The sequence below is a fragment of the Manihot esculenta genome, chromosome 9 (genome assembly GCF_001659605.2).
Source record: "Manihot esculenta cultivar AM560-2 chromosome 9, M.esculenta_v8, whole genome shotgun sequence".
In the NCBI taxonomy this organism is placed as follows: domain Eukaryota; kingdom Viridiplantae; phylum Streptophyta; class Magnoliopsida; order Malpighiales; family Euphorbiaceae; genus Manihot; species Manihot esculenta.
In genome coordinates, this window is record NC_035169.2 from 35,132,527 (window position 1) to 35,159,505 (window position 26,979).

Consider the following 26,979-nt stretch of genomic DNA (forward strand, 5'->3'; position numbering starts at 1 on the left):
TATTAGGAGAGGCTGAAGCACAGAAACAGGCTAATAGAGATGGCTAATTGAGTATAAGATTGCAGTAAAGTTCCATGGATACTAAATCATGTGAACAAGGATAAGATGCTAAAAGAGGGGTCAGAATTTCATACCAATATCCACATGCCCAAATTGGATCATTTACATATATTTAAGTTCCTGTGCGACATTACAGTATGAGACAATCATCATATATGAACTGGAAGCATGCTCTCATCTTGAATGTTTATTCCTCCATTAGAAGCAATAATCAGTGTATCTGCAATGCAAAAACATTAATTCCAATTCTCAATGCCTGGTAAGTTAACAATAACAAATGTTGGCATTAGTTGAAATACCTCCAGGAAAAGGAGCCCATACTTGTGCTAAGACGTAGCCTGCTGTAGAATGACCATAAGGGAGACTTCAACTCAAAAGCCAATAAGCCAGGATGTTCTAAATGCTACATTTCACATGAACAAACTGAAAAGGTCCAACCCAGAATTTTAGTATTTTGTTGATGATGGATTTGTTAAAATCAAAACCAACTTAAGGAACAATTTGGTAAGGATGTACAGACAACTGAGAACATGAAATTGTATCAATTCAATTGCTCAATTCAACAGGACCAAAAAAGAAAGAAGAAAACTGTCAAACTAAGTGTAATCAATCACATAATAAATAAAAATCACGACTCCTAATTGTTCAGTTAGCACTCAAAAGAAAATTTTCTGATTTTCTACTCATTCTTCCAAGCATACAAAATCAGCGAAAAATCAAGATTTTGTGATTTGGAATCCAGAAATCTATGTGAGAAAGACCATGGCAACACATTTGGATCTGTGAGTAGTTGGCTTGACCATAACTTCTCAGCTGAAAGGCATGTCTTGAACATAAAAACAGCATTTCCAACAGAGGTGCCAAAGAGCCAATTGTGAACATCCCAAAGAACTTCCACTGCCATTCCATCAACCAAAATGGTATGATTCCCACGGAACTTCCACCGCAACCGTTTCACTTGCATCACAGTCTTACAATCCAGACGGATCAAAAGGCACGGATCACTGGTACCAATTGTGTCACATTCAATCACAAGATCATGAATTTGACCATTGTCACAAAACTGAGCCTTTGTGCTAAAAGCCTTCTTGCCAAACACATGTTCTCTCTTGGAAACAAAAACTGCATCAGAAGAAATGGGAGTGGCACTAGTTTTCTTAAAAGCTTCCTTTCTCATATCCCCCAGAAGGAGAACCATTTGCCTGTCAACAACAACACCCACGTAAAATCCCTCTAACGGTACAGGCCCAGATCCAAATTTAGCCGATGAAAGGTCCCAATAAATGTCAATTTTACAAGAATATGATTCTAAACTCTTGGACCCTTTTCTTTTCGAAAACAACCAAGGTTTAATATCAACCTTGCATAAACACCTATTAGCAGAATCATCCATTCCTACACTTAGGCCTTGACCCATCAAATTTTTACTCCAGGTAATAGTGATCAAGCAAGAGCGACCTCGAATTCGACATTGATACACACAAGTAACCAAATTCTGCGCATTTTTACTGGTATTTGAAGATGAAGAATCAGCAACTTGTACCCCATTTTCACCAAAGCAAGACGGAAAATCTCTCATTTTTTTTTCCTTTTTACAAAGAACTCTAATTTACTAAATCTCACTCAGGTATTTCGACAAACATTTGAGCCCAATTTTGCATCTAAAAAGTAACAGAACAAAAAAGATCAGAAATGGAGTAATAAAAAGCAGCAAGTTAAAAGAATTGCTGAATATTCAAATGAATAGCTCTTACCTCAAACACCCATGTCACCAAAGCTTCAAAATTTGCATCTGAAGTCTTGATTTGATCTGGTTATGCCTACTTAGATGCATTTCTACAAAAGAAATCATCAATCAATAGCTTAAAGAAGAGAGAGAAAGGAAATCTAAATTGAAGACAAAAATAGGGAATGTAGGTAATAAAGTAACTGATGAGAGAAGCAGACAGAAGTGACTGATTTCACTGTCAATGGCATCTCCAACTCCAACAATAGAATAGCAAATGAAATAAGTAAAAAATTCAAAATTTTTTTTAATAAATATCCATTTACATGTGTTCTGTACCTCAAGAAAATGACTGGTTAACATGGAGAAGAAGAAAAAAAAAAAAAAAGCCAAGAGTAAAGGCATGATATGGCAACTAGGTATTGCTGGAAAGGCTGAGTTTTGAAGATTACTCCACGCTGATAAAGAGAAAAAAGGCGTCTCTGTAGCTGGCGCTCGTTCTCTCTCTCACACGACCATGCAATTTATTCAAGTCGCCCCTCAATTTCATTAATTTTAAAATTTGCTGCCATTTATAATTTAATATTTATTAAAAGATTAAAGATATTGTCTTGCTCCCATATAATAATATATAAATTAATTACTATAATTTTATTTAATTTTATATTATTTTTAAAATAATTTTTATTAATTATTATATTTTAAGTGAATTTTTAAAATATTTTTTAATATTTAATAAAATTTAATATTTTTAAAGTAAATATAATTAATAAAAATAATAGTCTATTTAATATATGTGTAAAAATAAAATATTTAAAATTATGAAATAGGGAGAAAATTTTTATTTTAAAAAGAAATAAGAGGAAGAATGAGGAAAATGTTTTCTTTATTAAAAGAAAATTGAGGGGGTAAGGATTCATCCCATAGGATAAGAGGCCGTGGTGGGGGAATATAGATCTTATCAAAGAAACAGTTTTGTGCTCGTGGTAAACACGCGTTCATGTAAGTTGTGATGTTTTTAGTTAAAATTTTCCAATTGGGAAGGGCATGTCACTTCAATTTATAGCGCGTGAGAGGATGAAAGTTCGCACTTAAGCGCACGTCATTAGTGCTAATAAAGAATTGGCGTTTCACGTGCACATGTCCGTGGTCGGTTACATGAGTTATGGCCTAAATCCGGTTATTTTAGATCGCTTGGGCCTCTGTTAAGCCCACTTTCATACTTTATAATTAAAAATATTAATATGTTGAAAAAATTATTAAATAAATTACTTTTTATTTTTAAAAGAAAATACTTTTTTTTCATACTTATATCAAAATTAATGCATAAAAGTTTAAATTTTGATTTTATTTGATTCGAAGTGGTTATTTTTTTGAAAAATGAACGTTTTAGAAAATAAAAAAAAAGGAAATATTTTCTATTTTTTAAAAAGTTAAATAAAAATAAAAATTAAATAATTACAATTTTAACACTTTCTAAAAATTTAAAATTCTCTAATTGAATTACTCTCCATTAAGTTAAGATCTTAATTAAAGAGAATATTTTATATTTAAACTATAGAAACTACCCTCTGGAAGGATGATAATTTAACATATGTATTTTAATTTTGTCTAACTTAATGTTATTCTATCTAAATTTTTTGTAATTATCTAAGAAAATGACTAATTTTAACTGTAAATTACGTTTTTATTCTTAAATCGTACTAAAATTAACACATTATTTAATTTGTTTATTTTGACTTCTAACAAACATTTTAAAAAATATATATTTTTTAAAATTTATTCTTAAAAAATTATTAAAATTGAGTAACCATAAATAAAAATTGGAAGTCATTGGATATTGTCATTATTAACAAGTCAGTCCCTATATTTTTAGAAACCTATTAACATTCTTATGTTTTCTTTCCGTCAACGAAATAGTCATTTCGTCCTCTTTTGAGTTAAAATTAGATAAAAATGAGAGATAAAATTTTTAAAATTCAATTTTACCCTAAAATAAAATCATTTATTTAGTTCTTGAATATTGTTATTATTAACAAGTTAGTCCTTACATTTTCAAAAATCTATTAAAACATTTTTATTTTTTTCCATAACTATTAAAACGTCCTTATCATTTCTTTTCGTCAATAAAATAGTTCCTATATTTCTCATATCTATTAAAACATCCTTATCGTTTCTTTCCAACAACGAAATAATCATTTTTCATCGTTTCTTTCCGTCAACGAAATCGTCCATCCCTATATTTTTAAAAATTTATTAAAACGTTCTTATCATTTCTGTTTGTCAACAAAATAATCCTTATATTTTCTCACATCTATTAAAATGTCCTTATCGTTTCTTTTTGTCAACGAAATAATCTCTATCTTTTCTTTTCTCCTCCTCCTCCTCCGATGAAAAAGAAGAAAAAGGATAAGAATAAGAAGAAGGAGGAGAAGAAGAAGAGAAAGAAGAAAAAGAAGAAGGAGAAGAAGAAGAAGATAAAGAAGAAGAAAAAGAAGAAAAAGAAGCAAAAGAAAAAGAAGAAGAAGGAGGAGGAGCAGAAGAAGGAAAAGAAGAAGAAGAAGAAGAAGAGAAGCAGAAGCAGAAGAAGAAGTAGAAGGAGGAAGAATTGATGAAGAAGAAAAAGGAGGAGGAGGAGGAGGAGGAGGAAGAGGAGGAGGAGGAGAAAAATAATGGGTGATAATTTAGTCATTTACTATATTTTTAATGGTAAAAATAGACGGAATGACTATTTTGTTGATAGAGATAAAAGATAAGAACATTTTAATAGATTTTTAAAAATATAGGGACTGACTTGTTAATAATAATAATATTCAATGACTAAATTGTAAATCTCCCATAAAAATTACTGATAAGAAAACATGTGTATTATCTCTATATATAAAACTCTATAATCTAACATATAACAAAATTTTAAAAATCTAACAAATAACAAAATTTTAAAATTAAAAATATGCATTTAGACCGTAAAAAATAATTTTAATTTGATAATATATAAAATAAATGGAGAATTAGAAATTATGAATTTTTGTTCTTCGTCATTAATTTATCAACATAGGTGGTGCTATTTACGATTTTAAATCAAATTGAATTCAATAAATCAAAAATTAAAATTGTAATATTTATGAAAATCAAATTGAATTAATTTTGGTTAAAAATTAAATCGATCTGATTTGATTCGATTTGATTTGATCAATTTAAATTTTTAATAAATTTTTTATTTTTTACACTTAATTGAAATATTTTAACTTTAATATGATCTGATATTTCTACATTATTGAAAATAATATACTATTATTACTAATCGATTTAATTTAATTTTTTTGATTTTTTTGATTAAAATTTAATTGAATCGAAATAACCGAAATTTTTAAAATTAAAAATCAAACCGAAATAATATAAATAAAAAATAAAATCTAAATTTTAAATTAATTTGGTTCGATCAATTTTTTAAATTTAAACCGAATACTGCGAATCTCTACTATTACATTCACTTAGCTCACATTTAAATTAAATTATTAGCTTAAAAAGTGATTATCTTGTGATAAATTAAAAATACTCAACTCACCTTCTATTATTCAAAAGTCATATTTAGAGTAATAAAAATATCTATAATTCAGTTCAACTTTGATTTGTATAATTTTTTATTTTGATTTTTTTAATTTTAATTCATTTTGAAACAAATTTGGTGCACATAGAGTTAGATCTAAGCAAGTCCATTTCTTCTATGATTCATGCATAAATAAATTTGGCTGTAATGCATCGGCAATATAAATTATTATGATAAATAATTATTTCAATAATAATTAATTAAATATTATAAAAAATAATTTTTCATACTCAAAATTTTCAATTATTTTAATAATAATATTCTTCTATTCTGTATGTTTCAGACGACTTCGATTTTATTTTCTCTCGTGGACACTTTCATTTTCTCTACTATTCGTTTGCTTTGCTGTGATCGAGAAGTGTGCTGGATGCGGAGACTCTGCGCGTTCCATGAGTTAGTGATTTCGCTTACTATTTACTAATCGACCAATTATTGCTGTCAGTGTGGTGGGCAGTCACGGTTGATCGATAGCTCGCCTTTTGGGTTTGTTTTTTTTTTTTTTTTTGCATGATACATGGGCTCAAAGTGGGTTTGTGAGTTTGGGTTGATTGGATCTGCTGGGTTTGGGTTTGGGCATGAGTCTGGGTTTTAGACTTTAAACATGGAATCACCAGCGTAATTTTTCACGTAATGGTAGGAAAAAAACAACATCTTACAGCATTAATTTAATGAAGAAATTATTGATAATTTGTAATGATAATTTATTATTATTATTATTATATTAAAAAAACATGTTTATCCATCTTGTCTTGATTGGTTTGATTATTTCTTGAATTGAAATCGTGGCTGTATCGCAGGATAGCCTCAACAATTTGTCTTGTTTTGGGACTAAAGATCCACTTATAAAAAAATCACCAGACAACGATGTGATGATTATCGTAACTGTGATCAAAGATTATAACGTAGTATCATTAAACAAATTAACGTAATCCTGCTTGCCATCCGTATCTCAACACAGATAAAACTCTAAATTACTCGCCATATATTCTTTAAAAGTCTCTAATTAACTAATCTTGTTCAGTACGATAATCACATGCATTTGCATCGGCACCGTCACCGAGGAACTTTAATAAATGCGAATTGGAGTTCTCCTCGGACCCTAAACGACCAAAGCTGAATTATGTCATTTTGTTTGAATTCCAGATTCCTTTCCAAAACTTTTTTCCAACGAGTCGTCAATGCGTAGAAACTGGTACTTCTCAAATTCCACTGTCTTAGATACATCTCAGACACATTACCACAAGGTTCCATGAGTTTAACAGCTATGATCTCCTGCTGGTTTAACTTTATCTTCTCATCCTCTGTAAGAAACTCATTTTTTATCTGCTTGAAAGGGATTGAGAGACGATCATGGTGAGGGTTCAAATCAGTAGGAAACAGTTGTTTCATGATCACTAATTTCACATCAACGCCTCCTTGTTTTTCTATTTTATCCATCCATTCGTTAGGTAACTCCGGTGGTGAGTCTAAACCCAATTCTTCAAAATTGAATCTCTTCAACAATTTCTTTTTCTTGTATTGATGATCTTCAACAATAGTATTGACGTTTTCAAAGAATTGCTCCCTTTTCTTGTTCTCTATCATGCACTCAGCGGGCTTTCCACAGACATGTAAAAAATAAGGAAAAAGAGGAAGTTCCTTGATGACTCTAGACTCTTTATTTGCGCCCCGTCTTCTCTTAGGCACAAAAGCAGCAAGTAGGTCCTTTCTCATGGCTTCCAATTTCTTTCTCTCTTCTCAAGCAGAAATTTTTCAATAAGCAAATGTAACACAAACATAAATATTTATAGTTTAGGGAAGCTCGTCCTTGTCCTTGTTGGACGAGAAGTTCAGGATTAGTAGGGACCAATTAATCCTCATTGTAATCTATCTGATTTCACTGCTGAATATTATTATTATTGAAAGTGGGGTCATGGTATTTTAGTCATTGAATGACTCTTTAACAGTAAATTTGGAGATATAATTGAAGTGGGATTCGATTGTCCCTTCCCCATTAGGATATCTATTGATTAATTTGCTAAACTCGACATAGTTTAACGAGGGCAGTTAATCCTTGTTCAAATGGGCGATTAGCAAATGGCCAGTAAAGCTTAAAGAGAGCGAGTTGGAACTTGGAAGCGAGGAGTTTCAGTGTGTTGCAAAGTCAGAGAGATGAGCGAACACTCTCTATTTGTAGATGCATGGATAAGAGAAGCACAAGAGGTTTCCAGGTTGGTGGAGGACATAGAAAGCAAGATCAACAACGGACACAGGCTTAGAGACTCTGCTCAATCAACGCTTTTGGAGGTCGGAGTCAAGCTTGATCGCCTTGAATCACTCCTTCATAACCCTCCTTCAAAACCCATCTTGTACGTTCGTTCTCGCTTCTTGCCCTTCTGGGTTTTGCTTTGTTCGCTACTTTGCTGCTGTTAGATTCATATGCGTGCTGTGAGTGGAAGTAGTTTATTTAATTTTATCAGATTTTTGTGCAGATTTCATTAATTTGTCTTTTTTTTTTCCCCACTTCCCCTTCTGCTTTACATCCAATGGACTGTTTTGCTTAAAGAGAAGAAGACGAATTTTGGTTTAATTAGATGAGAAATTTACAAATTTATTTGCATCCCACAGTATTAAAGATGGATTAGTACTTGGTGATTTTCTGTTCAAGGAGGCAAAGATCAAAAGATTTCCTGGTTCAAATCAAAATAAAGAAAGGAGATTAGTAAATCAAAGTAGGCTAGCTAATTAGAAAAATTTTCCCTGCATACAAGAGTGAAGAAGAGAAACCAGTTAGCTTGCTTAAGTAATATTTAGCTGCTGCAGTATATTTGCAGAACTAAAGAAGAAACGAAATTCCGATGGGAAATGCTATCGGACCTCCGGCTAAGAACAAGAGTGCTGGCCTTCAGTCTATATGCATCACCATCTACAAAGAGGTATGATTGTTCTTGTGTCCTTGTTACCTTCCTATGTTAATTGAACCACATTTTTTCAAATCTAATGCTCCTGTATTTGTGATTAGAAATGTATCTCAACTCTTGATTATGTTAGATTATGCACTTGGGTTATTTCAATTCTTGATTATGCTTGATTGGATGATACATTAATTTGGTATCAAAGTCATATTTGCATCTTCGCTTTCGAACATGGTATGGCTTGTCAGGCGCGAATTTGAATTATTTGGATGCTATATAACCAAAAAAAGGGTCATATATTTGCATATTTAACAGGGGAGGAGGGATGGCTGCTGCAAATGCTCAAGGAACCAATAGTCCCACCATAAGCGATGACCAAGGTACAACTCTACACATTAGATTCAAGCATCAATGAGGCTGCTTTAGCGAGAATATTCTTGCATTTAGATCAATTCATCATACTGTTAATCAATACATGATCATTGACATGGAGTTTTGATTGGCTAACCTCTTAGCTTCATTCATCAGTTGGGCTATTAAGACTGCCTAAACAATTCCCTTGCATACATGTAAGGAAATCTTTTAGAAGTAAATGAACTTATACTTCTTTCCTTCTTCTGTAACATTCAACTTAGGATAGTCAGTCACAGAGAAATATGAACTTGTAAATATTCTGGTACTTGGAAGGTCTTCCATATTAACTGTATATGCTCTTGTTTTAGGTCCTTTATACTATGATGCAGATCAAATCAAGCCCTCCATGTCCAAAGATGATCCAGAAATACTCAAACCTCTTATTGTAAGAATCTTTATTCATATGAAAGTTGCTCTAAGTTTTCTGCAAATTGTTACCTTCTGACCGTAGTTTCTGCTTCTTTGTTTAGTCAGAGGATGCATTGGAAAGTCAGATGCAGGTACATTCATTGAATTAAAGAATTAATAGTTTTCCCAAATTAACTATTATTTATTTATTTATTTTTCGTATAAATAGATGAAGCAATGTGGCACTTGTACTTCAATGAGTGTACTCAGGAAGGTGTGTATGATCATCTGCTTGATTCTTGGAGTAGCTGCACTCCTTTTTTTGCTGGTTATCATCTGTGCAGCTATATAATCTATGATACAGTCTACTTAGATCTTCCTGTTGGTATGATACTAGTGTGGCTTCTTCATGAGTTCAGAGGTGTGGCTGTTTACTCAGAAAAGTAGCTAAAAGTTTTATTAGTTATTTATAACTTTGATCACTCTGATTCCAAAGACCTTCCCACCGAAAGCAAAAAAAGAAAGGAATAGAGCAGCAGCACCATTTTCAATCCCTCTCCTATTCAGCTGTCTCAAGAGATTGAAGCTCTAAACAAGATGAGGAAAAGACTAAAGGTCATAGAAATAAAGTTTAGTAACTTGAGTTGGAAGATGAATATCAACAAAAAATTCCTGAGGTGGCTCAGGTTGCTGGGGACTGTGTAGACGGATCAGCTCAAGGGTAAGGCGGTAAAAAAAAGAGCTTGAGGAATTATGCAATTTTTATTATACATTGGGGAATGGAGAATCATCCAAATTCATGTATATATTTCATTTGAATGTAAGAGGGGGTAATAGTTGTTGCTTAGGAGGCAGCCCAGACAATTGAGGGCCTTTTTAGTTCACATGGTAAATATTAGCACTAAATTACTGATGAAACTTTACCTTTGTTGCATTTAAGTCATTTATAAGTAGTTCTATAAATGAATCAAACTATTCGTGAACTATTCGAGACTCGATTCGATAAAAATTCGATCGGATTCGATTTGATTTTTAAACGAGCCAAATTCGATCTTAATTTTTAAACTCGTTTATTAAATAAGTTAAATTTGAACTTCGTAATATTCGACTCGTTAAAATTCATGAACTGACTCGTTAAGAAACTCGTGAACAGACTCGTGAACGGACTTTTTGAGAGGCTCGTGAACAGTTTTATTAAGATATTCGTAAACAGATTTATTAAGAGACTCGTAAACAGACCCGTTAAGATATTCGTCGAGCAGGCTCGTTAAGAGATAGCTCGATTTGATTATACTCCTAAGCCACTTAATCTATTTATTATATATATTGTTAATTTTTATATTTTTATCCCTTAATTATATAATTATATTATTAATTTATATATTTATTTTTTACATAAACACTCTTTTTAAATTATTAAATTTCTCAATAAACTATTGTTATTATTATTATTCATATTATATTTGTATGATTATTTTCCTACTTAATATTATTCGTTTAATTTTATAAATTAAAATTTTTATATAATTTAAATATAAATCAATATAATTTTATCGATAAAATTTGAATATAATGTATATATATAATTATATAATTTAAATTGATTATACGTATTTTATATTAATATATTTATTTTATATAATATTTTATAATTATATTATATGTACAGTATTTTTTATATAATAAAATAATTTAATATAAATTATATATTTAAATAAAAATAAATAACAATATATGAATAATGAAATGATAACACATGTACGGAGAAAATATTTTTTTATTCAAGAGAAAAATTAAGTCATTTTAAGGGAAATATTTTTTATTTTTAAAGGAGAATATCATTTTCTATAATTTGAGAATTATATTAAAATATTTATATATAAATTTGGTAATATATTTTATTTTTTAAATTAAAATTAAATAATAAAAAATAAATTATTTTATTAAAAAAATATTTTTTACGCAAAACGTTTTCAACACAAGAAAAATATTTTCAAAGCACAAGTCATTTTTCACAAATAAACAGAGACTTAAATTATTCATTGTATTTACCTCTTTAACTTTCAATTTAGCAAACATCTTAATTATGAGCCATTATATAAATATATTTTTGAAAGGTAAATGGGCATTGTATAGTCAATGATAATATATTAATAAATTTTATATAAAAATGTCAATTGATATTAACAATAAAATTATACAGATTTAATTAAAATTATATAATTTAAAAAGAAATTCTCTCGCTCACCTGTATAAAGTGTTTATATATAGATTTATATATTTATTATATATATTTTAATTAATTTTTCATATAATATAAATATTTAAATAAATAATTATTAAATTTAATATTATATGGTTAATCTTATATTAAATATATTTTATGTAATTAATTAAAAGTTTATAATTAGTATTTGAATAATAAATATTATTTTATGTTATAAATAAATAAATAAATATTTAAATATTAAAATTTAAATAATAAAAAAATAAAAAATTTAAATATTAAAATCTAAATAATAAAAAAAAATTTTAATCATTTATTGTGAATGGCAAGAGAACCCAAAAGTTTTGAAAAATCACTTTTTATTAATTATTAGAACACAAATCCTATATGAGATATTAAAAATTATTGAAATAATATCTCCTATTTCATATTGAAAACTTATAAGGATGGAGGGATAAAACTCCTCTATAAATAAAAATTTCACTTTCTATTATATTTTAAATTAAGGTTATAATAAATTTTAATTAAATTATATTTACTTTTATTAAAGACAAATATTTAAAAATTTAAATTAATTAAATTTTGTTAACTAGTTTTTTAATCGAGCTTTCGAATTCAAACTTAAATTAGACTCGTTATTAGTTTAAACGAACTTTTTAAACGAGTTTTCGAGCCCGATCTTCAATTAGGCTCTTTATTAATTTAAATAAGTTTTCCCGATCTTCAATTAGGCTCTTTATTAATTTAAATAAGTTTTTCATGAGTTGATTATAGTATTTAATTTTTGAGTCGAGTTCGAGTTCGAACTTATAAAATTTTTTAATAAACGAGTCAGAATTTTATAAAAATCAGCTCGTCTCGATTCGATTACACCCCTATCTATAAGAAGACACTTCCAATCTAGTCTAAATGAATTGAAAGAAAGCATAACATTTTAGAACAATCAAGCAATAGATATACTAGTGGTTACATCATGAATTATTGAAAGAAAAAGCAGATGCTTTTGAAGGACTTCTTCCTATGTATTTTAATTACTTTTTCTGGGTCCAATGGAGAAGCAAGATTACCCTCATATGCGTAGTTAATGAAACCACATAATTACTTATGATAAACGTGTGATTCTCGAGCTTCTTCACAGAAATGTGGGTCTAAAGACTGAAAGAATCAAAGCCAGAACTCAGTGCTAATCTTTTCTGAAACAATACGGATTCCATAATGGAATGGCCCGAGGCACAAGGGGATACATGCATGCATTACGAGACACAAGCGGTACGTAAAAAGAGCACAGGGTCTGCGCATCTGTTTCTGATGAAGATAAGCTGCAGACATGACGACAAATTCAAATTGTTTTCTGGTACTAGGTCTATAATTCACTCATTTGTGTAAGCAAAGCAACGTCATTGTTTCTCCATCTATATTTAATTCTATTTTTCAAGTTTGTATCCCTGCAGCTTTATTTTCTTTGTTTTTTGCATGCGCAATTCACCTGCTATGAATCTACTCCATTTCTTCAAATGGGTTGGCTTCAGTCCTTCTTCTCTCCATTGAAAAAGCTCTGGCTTTGCTTGCACTCATCGCCTCATACAAAGAGTAATTCTCTCTCTGCATTTATTTGTTTCTCCATATATGTTTGCCATTCTCATTCTCATTGATCAATCTCTATTCTATGATCTCCCCTCACGTGAAAAAAAAAAAAAAACACACACACACACATGCATACACATTAGCACGAACATTCCTATTCAGGAATATTAACTAATTCACCGCCTCAACCATTAAACAATAATGCTAAATACTGCTTTTAACAGAGCCAAAGTGAAGGATGATGGATAACTGGTTAATCTTTAGCAGCACTCATTCTATTAGTGTATTTTCGATTCAACTCCAATTTATTTCTTTTATTTTAACTTATTAAGTAGGTAAAGGCATACACATTTTATATGAAGACGTCAAGTCCTGCCCAAGCCAAGATGTGCAAATTCTTTGGTCCATTCTAGTAGAATCCCATGCCCCTGCCACTACTGAGTAAGTCTTCCCTGACTTACCCACACGTCAGTCAATTGGTAGGTTTGTATTAGCTGGTTATATAAATATTCTAGTGCGGATAAGAATTTTTCTCCATATATGAGATGATAATACTTGGGGAAAGAATTGCATGAATCATTGACAAAACTTTACTTTGAAACAAGAACTTATATAATCAAACTACATCATATTTATGATTTTTCATCCAAGTTAGAATTCGATTAGTCGTATCTAATTCTGTTCCACAATATTATACAGTAGTCTACCCATAACTATGAGCTTTTCAAGTGTGGTTGAGGGATGGATCCACGATATGAAACGAGTGAGAAATGCCCAGATTTAATGTATTTCGTATAAAATATGTCAAAAATACCCAGATTTGCATAGAAGATCAAGGGAAAAATCTTTGGCGAAAAATAAAAAGGGATCTTGGTACACAAGGGAACATCTTCAGAAGAAAAGTAGTCCCATTGGATACAAGTTTAAAAGGAAAAATGATTCTAGTTTCATTACAAAGTATGTGTATATAACAAAGAAAAACTCATAGGACTTTCAAGAGCTGCACCTCAAATATCAAAGGCTCATTTGCATGAGCAAAAAGGCTTCGACGAGGGCCAAACTGCAACCAATTCAAGGACATTGCCATAACATGAATCAGTTAATATAATATGATGATGCAAAATAAAGTCAAGACAAAAGAATCAGATGGATTCAATAAACTTTCAGGGAAAAGAAAAAGTCGACCTCTTCAGGGACTGGTTTCAAGTTTTCATTTATGTATCCTACAGAAGGTGGGATCAATGCTCTTCTCTTCCCTGAGGAGATGGCCAGAAACAAAAAAACATTATTGAAGAGCAAGTTTCAATCAAAAGAACTTGGAAACCATGTTAAAAAACACTTTGAGACACTATGAATCTGTGTCTAGAGCTTACCTCCAGCCTTCATGCCGATTAAGACCTCCTTCAAACCCTTAATAATCTGTTAGAAGGAGCAATTTTACAATATGAAAGCACTCTTCTTAACAAAAAAAGATGATCACACATTCAAGAAAAAAGTGGGTTCCCTTTTGCCTAGAGCACTTAGCCTGCGCAGTTAAAAGGCATTTCACTATTAGACTTTAAATGCTAGTTGGCATGATAAAAAAAGAAGTGGGTTCTTTTTCGTAATCAAGTTTACTCTGTCTGCCATTGATTAGTAGTTCAATCACCAAGTGTCCACCTCATGCTAAAAGAAGAAAGTAAATGGTTTAACCAGTGCCACCAATAATTGATGTGTTATGTTTTGTTTCCCCCTTCTATTATACCATTTTATTTCTTCGGGTATACAGCTATATGGAAATTTTATAGCAAAGACCACATTACATGCTCTCAGCATTCAGTAGACACATACACACAAGCTTGAATCAATCATCCTTAAAGCTAAATCTACAATTATCACATTCCTTCAACTCCAAATATAAACAAAAGTTTCCTACATACCCCATTCTCATCCAAAGGTAGTATGACAGGTGAGCTTTCTCCACTGAATTGATCCACTGTGCTGCATTAAAAGACAGTAAAAACTCAAATGGGTAATCCATTTAACAAAGGATGAGACTATATATAGCATGAATCAGCAAACATCATTCCTGAATATGCAAGTAAAAGTAAAGTTACCTGTGAACAAAATATCCATTTGAGCGGCGGCACACGTAATTTATTTCAACTACATCTCCTTCTTCAGCTTTTGGACCTTCTCCTTCAATAATCTCTACAAAACAAAAACCAGATATTTAGTTCCCAATTCTTAGAATAAGATGCTAATTATGCTAAGGAACTTATGGCATCTTTTTGTCTCTTGCACATTAAGATCGTAATATCCACCCTTATTTATATGAGAACATAGAACATAGATACCTTGAATCCTCACCCCACTATCAAGCTTCAATGTCCTGTACACATCAAATCCCAACAAAACCTCACATGAGAACTAATAGTGTTGATGTATCAAACAAGGGAAAGGGTAGAAATTCAATTTCTTTTCTTTTCTCTGCATTTCCCTCCATCCACACAAAGTATAAAGAGCAAAAAGGTATAAAGGAAGTGAAAAAAGGAAAATAAAGCCAACACATACAACATTTTACCGAATTACGGGAGGTTCATCCTTCACCTCTGGAATCGGAGCAGCAAAAACAGGACTAACACATAATAGGATAGTATTGAATCCACTAGCCTTCAAAAGCCCTCTCCTTGGCAATCTTTTCACTGTTAGTGACGCAAATTGACAATCTCTCCATCTCTTACTGCTGATTTGAGCAATAATTACATGATCAGCGAAAAAAAAAATAGCAAATTTGCTACTAAATCAAATGACTGCTCTAAATCGTGGGGGCATTATACCTGGGAGATTGGAGAATCGGAGGGAAGTGAAACAGGGTTTGCAACGGAAGCCCTTCCATTTCACCAAATGAAAATTTCAGAAGAAGTTGATAAGACTTGGCTGTCAACTGTCAAGAGGATAGAGCATGTCCTGGTTAGTATTGTGCTGTTCTACAAGGTAAACTTAATTTTACTATTCAGTGTTTATAATATTAGAAATTCATTAGGTAGTATTTTAATTTTAAAAATATCATTCACCTTTTAAAATATATATTAATTAATTTTTTATTAATTTAATATTAATAATATAAATAAATTTATTAACAAAATTTTATAAAATTAAGAAATCAATTAATAATTTTTTTAAATTATAAAAATTAAATAATAAAATTTTTAATAATTAATATTAATAAAATGACTAATTAATAAATTTTTTAAAATTTTAAAAATATTTGAAAAATTAATTAATTAATTTTTCTATAATTTAAAAATTAAATAATAAATTTTACTCATTTTTCTTAGGGATCAATTGGTCTTACACCTTCTTTGACACGAGTAAAATGAGAGAGAAAAGAAAATAAATAATAAAAAATAAGAGGAGATTTTCGCTTTATCTTATTTAGTAAAGGAGAGAAAAATAAAGAATGAAAAATAATTTTTATTTATTTTCTCTTTAAATTAGAGGAAAAATAATAAAAGAGCTAAAAATTTTGCATTGAAAAAATATAAATTTTTTTTTCAAAAAATAAATATTATTTTTTCTTGCATTATTAAAGAAAGAAAAATAAAAATATTGTCCCCTTCCCTCCCCTTAAGTTACCAAACATAGCATGGAGCTCTATCAAATCATAGTTGGGCATGTGGCTGGGCTAGCTTGTTGATTTCTAATTGTATGCATGCAGTGGATAATGATCTTAGGCTGGTTGCCTAGGAAATAAATTTCAAAGAATGGGAAGCTGCCAAGCAAAAGGTTCATGAAAGGGGAAAGATAAGCCGCATTTTCTGTTAAACACAACATTGAAATGATAACACCCCATTTTCATCAAACCACATCAAAGCTCAAATGGTTGACATTTGATAATAATAAACAAAGGATCTCTCTTAGGTCCATTATCGTTGTTAATGGCAGAGCCACCCAACTCATCAAAGCAGAACTCTTTGCCAACCGCAATAACCTCCAAAAATACATCACCACATGGATCTTTAAGAATACTTGAATAACCTGTCTTGATTAACAGACAAGTTTATCATACTCTAAGCATCTCTTGTGCTCGATTTCTCAAGATGGCCCCATTCTTATTTCTCCTCGAGTCTTTTGTCGGTTATGTGCCTAACTTTTTGCCGAAGTTGGTATGCTAAAAATTTAAACTTTATTGATAAAAGGCAGAGATGAGGGGTTCGATTTTCTTGTTTTCTACTTTCTTCAATTCAGTGTACTAATTGACTAATACACGCAGAGGCGGAGAGACTTTCATTGATTGTAGTTTTAAACTAATGGCTTCTTACATTCTTTTTCCGGCAAATTCTGTTACTGGAACAAGAAGCAAGACTCCTGGGTCCTTGCTCTCTGGAGGTCGATGGTCTATAGCTCAGGTGGTGAGCACTTCAAAGTTGTAGTTTGTTCGTTCTTCTCTGGACTCTTTGGAGACAAAGGTGTCTGATATGAGTGTTAATGGTAATTCGCTCATCTTTAGTATTTGCTTTAATCGAGTTCTTTCTTTTGCTTTGCCTGATTTTTGGGAGTTTCTGATTTTTGTTCTTGGAGTGGGATACTGCAGTTTTAAGATATTATTAATTGTTGAGATAGTTAATTGCGGTGAATTTGAGGGTTTTGCTAGAGATGAACAACTAAAGAGCTTTTGGGATATCAATAATTTACTTCCTGAATCTTCAGTGGAATGTGCTTAATAAGTTAGCTTTTTTATCTTTGCCTTGGAAAAACTATATCATTAATCACATTTAGTTCATATGATTCCTGAACATCTCTTTGACCCTTTTAGATCCTCTCTTATTTTTGAATTTGATATGAGAAGTTCAATAGGACTTTTTATGTTTTCTAGTCATTTAGCAAGTGTCCTAGTTTTTGAATTGTTCTTCCTTCTCAACATGCATTAAATGGTGTACTTGCCAGCTCCAAAGGGGTTGTTTCCATCAGAACCCGAACATTATAGAGGACCAAAGCTGAAGGTGGTTCTTTCTATAGATGATTGGTGTGCTGAATCAGGATTCAGCTGTGTTATTGCCTCACTATAATTTCTTGAAGTACTACAATTTCTATGGTCTCTAATAGTCTTTCTCAAATCTCTGTTTGAACGTAGGTGGGTGCAGATAAGAATCTACTTGTGAAGGATCATACTCACACATTTGTAAACAAGGGGGGTGAAATTGGTGGTAAGGTTTAATGCTGAACCTTTTGTGATCAGATATTAATTCCCAATAGTTATATTTAATTTTTCAATATAACCTTTACAGATTTACCTGGCTCTTAATTGGTCAAAACATTCTTGTTCTCATAGTCATTCTTGTTGTCATAGTCAGCCTTGTGTTTGGTATCATTATATCCCTTGATAAGTTTGAGTTGGATTGCAGAGCTTGATTTTCGGTTTCCAATTGGAGCTCCATTACATGGGATTCGTCCGTTTTTGTCTACAAATCAGCTTAAGGTAATCTTTACCAGTACGAGGTCCATTACGATTTTATCTGTATGTCCATTTCTTAGCATGACATCAAATTGGTTGGGATTGATGGTGTCTGTCATTTAAGAATTATTCAACCAAACCAGTAAGACTAATTAATAGCCTTAGTTTTAGAAAGTAGCCATCACCCATGCCTCTGCTGCTGCTTTCTGATTTTCACTGATATGCTCACATAACGAACTGCAGCCTATAAATCATAGTTTTGGCATCCAACTTTGCATCAATAGGGATAGGTGAAAGTGCGGAAGATAAAACTTCGAGAGTTTTATTTGTCTTCTAATTATAGGGTTTCAGCTAGTGCCTAATTCCTTGCTCCATGTCAATTCTCTTGCACATTTACTCCTGAATGCTGTTCAAGCGCAGACATATGATGAAGCAAGAAATGCTGTGGCTCTTGCCTTAAGTCCAGTTGTGAAGGCGCTTGTTAGTCCAGATGGAGCAATGAAGGACATAAGAAATTTAGATAGCGTAAGCAATGATATATTTGTTCTATTCAAGTTTTGATTAGTTATTTCTTTGCAATTGCTATTTACTTGAGACTGCATTTTCTTCGTCCAGATCAGCTTCTCTGATTGGCTTTTGTCTAAAGGGGGTACACCCTTGGGTTTATTGCCTGTGATAAAATCAGTGCTCGTTGTATGCTCACTATATTCTCATTGTTTGCCACCAAGACAGAGGCTTCCCTACTACGCATGCTCAAGGGTTCTCCAGATGTTTGCTTGAGTGGTCCTATTAGAAAGTATATTGAAGATAAAGGAGGCAGGTACACTTATCAAGGCTAGGATTTCAGTTAAAAAGTTGGTAGATTTTGGATTATGATTCATTTTTATTGTGTTGTCTTTTGAAATGTTCCTATTGAATTTGTTGATTTTTTTTAGCAGGTTTCATTTTAAGGTGGGGATGCAGACAGATAATGTATGATAGATCTGCTGATGGGGAAACATATGTCACAGGACTTGCCATGTCAAAAGTAAATGGTTGTTCATGTTACTTCTCTTAGATGCTACATCCTAGGTCCTATATGAACAACAGCGAAGGACCTGACGAAGATCCTTTTAGACCAGATCAAAAGACACCTTTGAAGAATTTCTTCCTCGCTGGCTCTTATTCGAAACAGGTAACTCTTAACTCTTCCAGAACTGTTGCATTTTTGTTACCAAAATTTTTGGGAACTCTTACAAGGCTCTTCCAGCAAAAACAAGAACATGTTTCAACCAGTACATTGTGAATGTACAAGTTTACAGACCATGAAACCTTGGATAATCTGCAAGAAATAGGATTCCTGTTATCCACAACACTTGGGTGTTTTGTTATAATGAATCTGTGGTTTTATGTTGAACAGGATTACATAGACAGCATGGAAGGAGCAACTTTGTCTGGTAGACAGGCTTCAGCTTATATATGTGATGCTGGTGAAGAGTTAGTAGCATTAAGGAAGAAGCTTGCTGCCGCCGAATCTCCAGAAAACACAGTGTCTTGTCCTGTTACTGATGAGCCGAGTCTTGTATGATATATAGAAGTTTACTTAGTCATGTAATCAAATGAATTTATATAATCAATATAAAAGTTTAAATTTCAGTTTATGAGGCAATTGATGCATTTATTTATTTCCTTTTTTAATAAAAAATTTTGCAAGAAATCAATTGATTTCTTTTTTGTTTATTTCCTTATTTAAAATTGTTTTTTTTTTCAATTAAAAAATTACTTTTGAAAAAATAAAATTTATTTAAGATTGTATAAAATTTTAATTGAATTATTTATATAAAATAAATAATCTATTTCTCGAATTCCCTCACTAATCGATGCTTTATTATAGCCCAAGAGATATGTTGGCTGTAGAGATATTTGCCAGCACTTGTGAGCCAGATGTTGGCTGTGTGCTTTCTTTCATCATAATAGAATAAATAAGACGCAGAGCATTTTACACATCAAGCAAATAAAATTTATCAGATTGGCTTATTAAAAATATGCTGCCACAACAATGAGCTTTAGCTCAGGGCAGCGGTACTGAAGTGGTATCTTGAGCTGTCAGGTATGAGTTTTGAGTTTTCATTAATCATATTAACATGAGCATTTATTAGACTGGCTGTGTTGAAGATAGGGACCTTAGATGTCAAAACATGTAGTCTCTTAGTTCAAAATTGATTATAATCATGATTTCAAAAGCTAAAATATAAATGTGATTAAGCTGAAAATGGTATTAACTGAACTTGGAAACCTTTTGATTTCACAAGCTAGCCTCGTCAAATTAGATCAAGGCCTAAAGGCTTAAGTAGTGTCTTATAATCAAAACCTTTATTATCAATCTCAACTTGCATAAAGTTTTATACATTGTATATTTTACGGCCAAAGGCCAAAGTAAACACACCAGGGAGTGGGACAGAGGTTGGAAGCCAAAATTTAACACATTTCCATTACAGTGAAACAAAGAAGAAAGTAGCAAGATATGTAATGCAATAAAACTAGAACAATACCATAATCAGTTTATTCAGGCTCAAATTCAGGACCTAACACCAAATGGCACGTCCTCGACATACCTGACTCTATTATGACAATGAAAGTATTATTGACTGTCTCAGACACCAAGAGTTACAAAACAACAAACACATACCGGGCATTTATACAGACGAAGCTCATTTCACCTCCACACCTTACTTTATCCACTCAAATCCATCCTCTGCTTCTTTCTCAATGGCACTCTTTGCAACCTCGAGATCCTCATCAAAGAAAATATCCCACTGACCCTCCCACTTGATGAAAAACTCTGTATCCTCAAAATACTTCACTCTGTGCACATCCCCAGCCGGAGTAAACAGATAATCTCCAACACCTAGATCATACTTTGTTTTCTTGCTCAAATTCCATACCCTCTTGCTCCCCTTCATCACCACCAGATCATGCCCAAATGTATGGTGATGTGCCGGCTCCACACTCCCAGCCTTGAAGCTCACTATAGCTGAGGTAGGGCTCTCTCTTACTATCTTCATCGAACCTCCTGGGATGATATCAATCGGATCTAACTTCCGGTTCTTCACTAAGCAACATAGAGAACATGGGGTTAAGGTTTCTTCCTTACTTTCATTGGCTGTTTCTTTTCCGATTTTCGGCATTTCCTCAAGGGAATTGTCAAAGAATGAAGATATTTCTTCGCTCCAGGGACCGAAATTAGAAGCAGGACATGGAGCTTTGAAAGGGGTATTGAGCCAAGCATCGAGGATTTCTATGGCAGATTCCGGAGATGTGGACATGCCAGAGACAGCTAGCACATTACAGTTGTTAATGGAGCGGGTATTGATAGCTTCAGCTGTTGAAAGACAAGTGGAGGCGAAGACGCCGGGGAATTTGTTGGCAAAGATGGAGACACCGACGCCAGTTCCACAGGCGACAAGGCCTCGGATTTGAGGGGAAGGAGAAGATGGAGATGCGGAGTTGGCAGCAGAGACACGACGTCCAACCTCGGCGGCGATTGAGTAGTAGGAGGAATTACCGAGATCTTCAACATCTATGTTGAGAGAGCGGAGGTGCGAGACTAGAGCGTCTTTGAGGTTGCAGCCAAAGGAATCCGCTCCGGTTATGATTTTGAGAGGACGGGGAGTAGAGGCGGCGGCGGCGAATTCGGCCATCTGGGCAGGCGGTGCAGCGATCGGAAGTGGGAGTGACGAGTAGAGAGAATGGAAAAATTACACAAGGCAATGTAGTGAAACGACTAGAAGTTTAAGTGAAAGGAGACGGATAACGCTCCACATTCATACTAGTAGAAAATTATACTTACTGTCGTTTTTGCTTCTGCCAACAGATAACAACTAATCACACCTTGATTGGACACTTATGGTTAAAACGTTAGGACTGTGACTCGTGAAATCGCATCCCTTCAATTATTTTTAGGCAAAATTACCTTCTTTTTTTTTTTTTTCTAATAAGGTAAAATGATTTTTTTTATTAACATCTTTATTTTATACTAATTGTCGTTTTAAATTTTTTTATTTCAATTTGTTTGTAATTTTGAGAATTTTAGAAAATTGTTAATCTTTATTTTTAAATATATTTTTATTAACGTTTAAATCATTTAATATTAATAGATATTTTAAATAAATTATTATAGTTTTTTTTAAATTAAATGTATATATTTTTATTTTTAAATTTAATGCAAGTTAGACTTATAAATTTGATAATCATTAAATTATGTAATTATGAGATAATTTGTATAAATTAATTAATTATATAAAAATAATTATAATTCATTCTCATATAAAATTAAATTTTTAATAGTCATATCTTATAATTCTTTTTATTTACAAATTTAATTAATTTTCTTATTATGGTATTAGTCCTTTTAATTCCCTCAAAATATTAAATCATTAATTATTCCATATTTGCATAATCTGCTAATTGAGCATGTATCTAATGAGACTCAAGGATTTTTAAGATGTTCCAATATTAAAATAAAAACAATATATTTAAAAATTGTTTTATCTAGTCTGCAAATTGAGTGAAAATTTCAGTTGAGTTCTTAATTTTCACCATGATGTGTTATTGTGAAATTAATTATAACTGGAAAAAAAAGAGAGAGAGAAACAAATTGATTGCAAGAATAAACAGTAAGGAGGATAAGAAACGAGAATACTGAAATTCCGTCGCCGATTAACCGTTAACGGCCTCCGGAATATGGCGGGAATATCACCCAATCCAACCTTGACTTTAAAGGTGCTCTTCTATCTTTCTTTCTCTTTCCAAAGGTTCAATTTTTAAGCTCTCTCTCTGCCTCGAAGTTCTTTCTTCACTGTTTATTTTTGCAGAGAATTCATGGAATCCGGTGCTGCTCAGGGACACCTGGAAATGAAAAATGGAGCAGAGTTGAAACTAAAGCTAAAACCCCAGGAGTTTTGAAATTCGCCGTAAGTGGAGTCACGGAGCTTCTCAGGTTATTCTCCTTCTCTAGCAAAGACAGGTAACTTCTTCATTTCCCTCCTCAATGGCTCTGTGTGGACGTATGTTCTAGTTATAGTCATTTGTGGATTTTGTAGTTTGGATAGAGTGAGCTGTGAAGAAAGAGATGAGATATCTGTTTCGGGTATTGATGATGTTGTAATGATCCTCATGGCAGATTATGAGAATGCTTATTTTGTTACAGGTGATCTAAAATGCACCTAATATTTCCTGTGAGTTTACTTTTGCCTATGTGAATTAATGCTTTTCTGATCCTTGTTTGGTTGGTAGGGATTTTCACTTCTGCAATTTATGCTGAAGATTGTCTCTTTGAAGATCCTACTATCAGATTTCGAGGTAAGAAAAATCATTCAATTTATATTGAGCATTGTGTTTGATAAAGTGCTTCTGTGCTTCAGTAATTTGTCTCTAATATACATGTGAGTTTGATTTTATTGTATTTGGAACTTTAGGTACTGAGTTATATGCCCGCAACTTGAAACTGCTAGTTCCTTTCTTCGACTCCCCATCAATTAGGCTGCAAGATATTGAGAAGGTAACCATTAAGCTGAATTTTAGTTTTAATTAACATAAACCAGTTGGGTATCAGTGCAAATTCTCTTAATATGAGACACATAATAGTGTAGATGGTAACTTTGGGCCTATCACTTAGATATTTGTATGTTGTACGTGATCCAGTCAGTATAAAGTTAAAATCTTCATCTCAGCTATGTCCCAAATGGCTACAGGGGAACTGGTGTGAAGAATGAAATAGACAGGAACTGGATGGAATTGGTGTTTTCTGTATCACTGGGCTTATATCTAATACCCTCATAATCTAAGAAAAGAATATCAGGAAACTCTTTGACTGAAAATGATCAGTTCATGCCTCATTTATAAGAATGAAGTGTCCTTCCTCAGGTAACTTATGGTCTAGGAATCATGGGGTGTGTCAAAGTAATGTAGATTTATTTGACGAAGGATTAAATTATAATTTTGAATAGCTTCAGAATCTTTTATTATCTTTTTACACCTATTGAATGTTGTGAGCTCATTAAGTTTAGAATATACTTGCTGATGTGGAGATAAGAAAATAATTATTTTTGTTGATTTGTGTTATCCTTGTGCTAATGATTCTTTACGTGCAGGGTGTCAATTCTGAAACAAAATTTGTGCAGGCAAAATGGAAACTAAGGTGCCTAACCTGGTTAACTCCCTTTTGTATATTCAATGCATGATGAACTTAGAAGGGACTGGGTAAGGGGGAGATCTATTGAAGATTTGAAGCTTTTGTTTTCTATATCAATTGACTGATAAAAGCTTACACAAATGCAGAAGAAAAGAAAAGAAAAGAGAGAAAATAGTGGCATCACTCGATGTTTACAGATTATGCATATGTCTAATAAGTGCTGTACTAAGCTTTTTTCTGAGTTACCACAAAAAGCCCTTTTCTCTCTAAAAGTCTGGCCCTATTGATACTCCTGCATATAGCCATAAACAGATCCGATTGTTGTTTGGACTTTATGTTTTCTTTGACACACTTCTTGAAATGAGTGGAATTTGGAAGATGCTCAAAAAGAACTAAAAGGAAAAAATATAAATAAAAAAAAAGAGTGCCAAAGAGGATGTAGAAGATCGTTGCTGCTTGAATTTTTTCAGTTGCCCGAAATAATACTGCCAGAAATGTCCAGTGTGCCTTCATTGAGATTTGGATTCATGCTTTTAAATTAATAACTGCAGAGTATATGCTGGACTCTACCTTGCACATATGTTTTGCATGCGTACACTTGTTCACATCTGTCTGTCGGGCATTAAGGAATTTGAATATGCTACTCTGCTCACTCATTTCTCAAGTTAAAGGTCTTGTTTGGGTGAAGTATATATGAGATAGAGAATATAAATCTTTTTACTCGCTTTAAATTGACTACTTGGCCAATTTTTGATTACCTGTGGCCTATGCATACTGAACAATTGTTTTTTTCATTGTCAATGGAAGTTCTTCTTTTATTTTCATTTAAAAAAAAAATTCAGATTAGGCACCATTAGTTCTCCTATTTATTATTCTGAGTTATTTTATTTATTTGCAGAACCTACCTTAAATTTCCTTGGAGGCCTCTGATTTCAATTGATGGAAACACAATTTATGAAATAAATGATGAGTTTAAAGTGAGATAAACAAGGACTCTCTTCTTTCTTATTCTTCTTTGCACTTTTGTCTTTCCAGAGGTCGATTTCATATCTATAGCCCAATATTTAAGAACAGTAGCAACTTTTAATTTGACAGGTTGTTAGGCATGCTGAAAGCTGGAATGTTTCAGCACTTGAAGCAATTGGCCAAATTTTTACCCCTAGCTATGAGAAACCAGGTGATTGAATCTAAGAAATCTATAGATGCTATAAAGTTTAAATGCCATTACCATTATTTATTACAACTGCCAATGTAAACTATGTCTAAATATAAATACACAAAAGTTGCAGTTGCAGTTGCAGCAGCTGAAAGCAATTTTATATTTATGGATGCATGAAAACAACAAGATTAAAAAAAGAAAATTTGCATCTTTTGTTGATGACACAAAGATGTTTTGATGCTTGTGTTATGGAATAAAATATGACAGTATACACTACAGGCAAATGATTTTGCTGGTGAGAGAGCCTGCAATTATAAATCAGGGATTTTGCAGGTTCTTTTTCACACGCATTATAAATATGCATTGGGTTGCTAAATGATTATAAGGGACAGAAGCATACTGTTGTAATGATGGAAGGAACATATAGCAAATGCGGTGGAAAGTTGGTTTAATGAGAAGCAGAGTTATCCATGCTATGCGCAGAAAGTCTAATGCTTTACAGAAAAAGGCAAAACTGGTCTAATAGGATTTTTACTTTTCTTTTTTTTTTTTTCAAAGATGAGAAACAGAAACAAAGCTAAAAGCTAAGCAGGCATGGAGCCTAGAAGAAAGCAGGATTGTGCCATATGTGGAGATTATATTTGAGCATCGTAGCGTAGGGGTTGATAATGATGATGCCCGCATGTTTACTAGATTTCTTTGTTTCTAGCTGCAGCAGCAATGTGAAGGCTCCTCTCTCTAGAGTGTTCTGCTTGAAAAATGATGATTGCTTGTGTTTGCTCACTAGCATTCTCTCTTCTTTTTTCTTTTTTTCTTCTCTTTTCTTAGCAATCTAAACTCATAAATTAATGGATTGAGAAGATTTCTCTTGAAATCATTCTAGTACCTTAAACAACATTCTCTTCCTCCTAAACTTTTAAAAATTATTAAGATTAAAAAATCATTCTTTCTTTTTTCAAACAGAATGTTAGTGATAAAGCTGGAGAACAAGTTAATATCATCGCAATTTCAATTAGATTTCTTGATCGAGACGATAGAGATGAATGTACATCAAACTTCTTGTCGCTACACTGTGAGCCCAAGCTACCACTCCATAGATTTACAAGATAAAGTCGGGATATAAATCACGTGAAGAACATGTTACCTAAGTAGATCTCATACTTCCAAACGGGCTTAAAATGAGAGGCTGCCCACAGCTTACCAAGCTCTCACCTCAGCAATATTGGACTATGACATTGAGATTCAATATTTGAATATTCATTTCATGACTCATATAATCAGACATTAATTTGAATTTTGATTTAAAGGTTAAATAAATTAATTAAATTGGATTATTGTAATTTATTAA

The 26,979-nt window shown here is 32.2% G+C and overlaps 6 protein-coding genes and 1 pseudogene across 12 annotated transcripts; 3 read left to right on the top strand and 4 right to left on the bottom strand.

Moving 5' to 3' along the window:
- Nucleotides 1-31: 31 nt before the first annotated feature.
- LOC110622115 lies at nt 32-2,287 on the bottom strand. 6 transcript variants are annotated; one of them, XR_006351869.1, is made up of 4 exons: nt 2,126-2,287; nt 1,815-1,896; nt 360-1,721; nt 32-280 (listed from the first exon to the last, which is right to left on the bottom strand). XR_006351869.1 is itself a non-coding variant. In XM_043959472.1 (2 exons), the coding sequence occupies exon 2, from the start codon at nt 1,637-1,639 to the stop codon at nt 740-742; it is 900 nt and encodes a 299-aa protein (XP_043815407.1). In that variant the 5' UTR covers nt 1,640-1,721; nt 1,815-2,082; the 3' UTR covers nt 32-739. The 6 variants fall into 6 exon arrangements, 1 of the variants encoding a protein (XP_043815407.1); XR_006351871.1 differs by having other exon boundaries at nt 2,239-2,272; XR_006351870.1 differs by lacking the exon at nt 2,126-2,287 and adding an exon at nt 1,991-2,069.
- A 4,162-nt stretch (nt 2,288-6,449) lies between these two features.
- LOC110622131 (B3 domain-containing protein At2g32645) lies at nt 6,450-7,109 on the bottom strand. The gene has a single exon (XM_021766537.2). It carries the CDS (start codon nt 7,107-7,109, stop codon nt 6,450-6,452), a length of 660 nt encoding a protein of 219 aa, XP_021622229.1.
- Nucleotides 6,521-9,986, top strand: LOC110622132. Its single transcript, XM_021766538.2, has 6 exons — nt 6,521-7,744; nt 8,210-8,311; nt 8,606-8,670; nt 9,013-9,089; nt 9,175-9,204; nt 9,282-9,986. The coding sequence occupies exons 1-6, from the start codon at nt 7,548-7,550 to the stop codon at nt 9,402-9,404; spliced, it is 594 nt and encodes a 197-aa protein (XP_021622230.1). The 5' UTR covers nt 6,521-7,547; the 3' UTR covers nt 9,405-9,986.
- A 3,723-nt stretch (nt 9,987-13,709) lies between these two features.
- On the bottom strand, nt 13,710-15,833 carry LOC110622589 (peptidyl-prolyl cis-trans isomerase FKBP16-1, chloroplastic). Of its 2 annotated transcripts, none has more exons than XM_021767150.2 (8): nt 15,683-15,833; nt 15,427-15,585; nt 15,200-15,234; nt 14,960-15,053; nt 14,783-14,843; nt 14,237-14,282; nt 14,049-14,119; nt 13,710-13,923 (listed from the first exon to the last, which is right to left on the bottom strand). In XM_021767150.2, exons 1-8 carry the CDS (start codon nt 15,739-15,741, stop codon nt 13,846-13,848), a joined length of 603 nt encoding a protein of 200 aa, XP_021622842.1. In that variant the 5' UTR covers nt 15,742-15,833; the 3' UTR covers nt 13,710-13,845. The 2 variants fall into 2 exon arrangements, with proteins under 2 accessions (XP_021622842.1, XP_021622841.1); XM_021767149.2 differs by having other exon boundaries at nt 15,427-15,588.
- Nucleotides 15,834-16,554: 721 nt separating this feature from the next.
- LOC110622591 lies at nt 16,555-19,225 on the top strand (annotated as a pseudogene).
- Nucleotides 19,226-20,743: 1,518 nt separating this feature from the next.
- On the bottom strand, nt 20,744-22,109 carry LOC110622587 (DNA damage-repair/toleration protein DRT102). Its single transcript, XM_021767147.2, has one exon. It carries the CDS (start codon nt 21,978-21,980, stop codon nt 21,009-21,011), a length of 972 nt encoding a protein of 323 aa, XP_021622839.1. The 5' UTR covers nt 21,981-22,109; the 3' UTR covers nt 20,744-21,008.
- Nucleotides 22,110-22,901: 792 nt separating this feature from the next.
- LOC110622588 lies at nt 22,902-26,460 on the top strand. Its single transcript, XM_021767148.2, has 9 exons — nt 22,902-23,061; nt 23,154-23,305; nt 23,382-23,488; nt 23,575-23,640; nt 23,757-23,839; nt 24,432-24,478; nt 25,371-25,449; nt 25,568-25,649; nt 26,190-26,460. The coding sequence occupies exons 1-9, from the start codon at nt 23,023-23,025 to the stop codon at nt 26,210-26,212; spliced, it is 678 nt and encodes a 225-aa protein (XP_021622840.1). The 5' UTR covers nt 22,902-23,022; the 3' UTR covers nt 26,213-26,460.
- The last annotated feature ends 519 nt before the right edge of the window (nt 26,461-26,979 follow it).

Bases quoted from the DNA above. Each gene is read 5' to 3' on its own strand.
- LOC110622115 (XM_043959472.1), bottom strand. From the start codon at position 1,639: ATGAGAGATTTTCCGTCTTGCTTTGGTGAAAATGGGGTACAAGTTGCT.
- LOC110622131 (XM_021766537.2), bottom strand. From the start codon at position 7,109: ATGAGAAAGGACCTACTTGCTGCTTTTGTGCCTAAGAGAAGACGGGGC.
- LOC110622132 (XM_021766538.2), top strand. From the start codon at position 7,548: ATGAGCGAACACTCTCTATTTGTAGATGCATGGATAAGAGAAGCACAA. The intron at 7,745-8,209 runs GTACGTTCGTTC...GTATATTTGCAG, and splicing joins CCTCCTTCAAAACCCATCTT to AACTAAAGAAGAAACGAAAT. The intron at 9,090-9,174 runs GTAAGAATCTTT...TTCTTTGTTTAG, and splicing joins AAATACTCAAACCTCTTATT to TCAGAGGATGCATTGGAAAG.
- LOC110622589 (XM_021767149.2), bottom strand. From the start codon at position 15,741: ATGGAAGGGCTTCCGTTGCAAACCCTGTTTCACTTCCCTCCGATTCTC. The intron at 14,844-14,959 runs GTAACTTTACTT...CTTTTAATGCAG, and splicing joins AATGGATATTTTGTTCACAG to CACAGTGGATCAATTCAGTG. The intron at 13,924-14,048 runs GTCGACTTTTTC...AATTGGTTGCAG, and splicing joins TGAAACCAGTCCCTGAAGAG to TTTGGCCCTCGTCGAAGCCT.
- LOC110622587 (XM_021767147.2), bottom strand. From the start codon at position 21,980: ATGGCCGAATTCGCCGCCGCCGCCTCTACTCCCCGTCCTCTCAAAATC.
- LOC110622588 (XM_021767148.2), top strand. From the start codon at position 23,023: ATGGCGGGAATATCACCCAATCCAACCTTGACTTTAAAG. The intron at 23,840-24,431 runs GTAACCATTAAG...CTTTACGTGCAG, and splicing joins GGCTGCAAGATATTGAGAAG to GGTGTCAATTCTGAAACAAA. The intron at 25,450-25,567 runs GTGAGATAAACA...TTAATTTGACAG, and splicing joins AAATAAATGATGAGTTTAAA to GTTGTTAGGCATGCTGAAAG.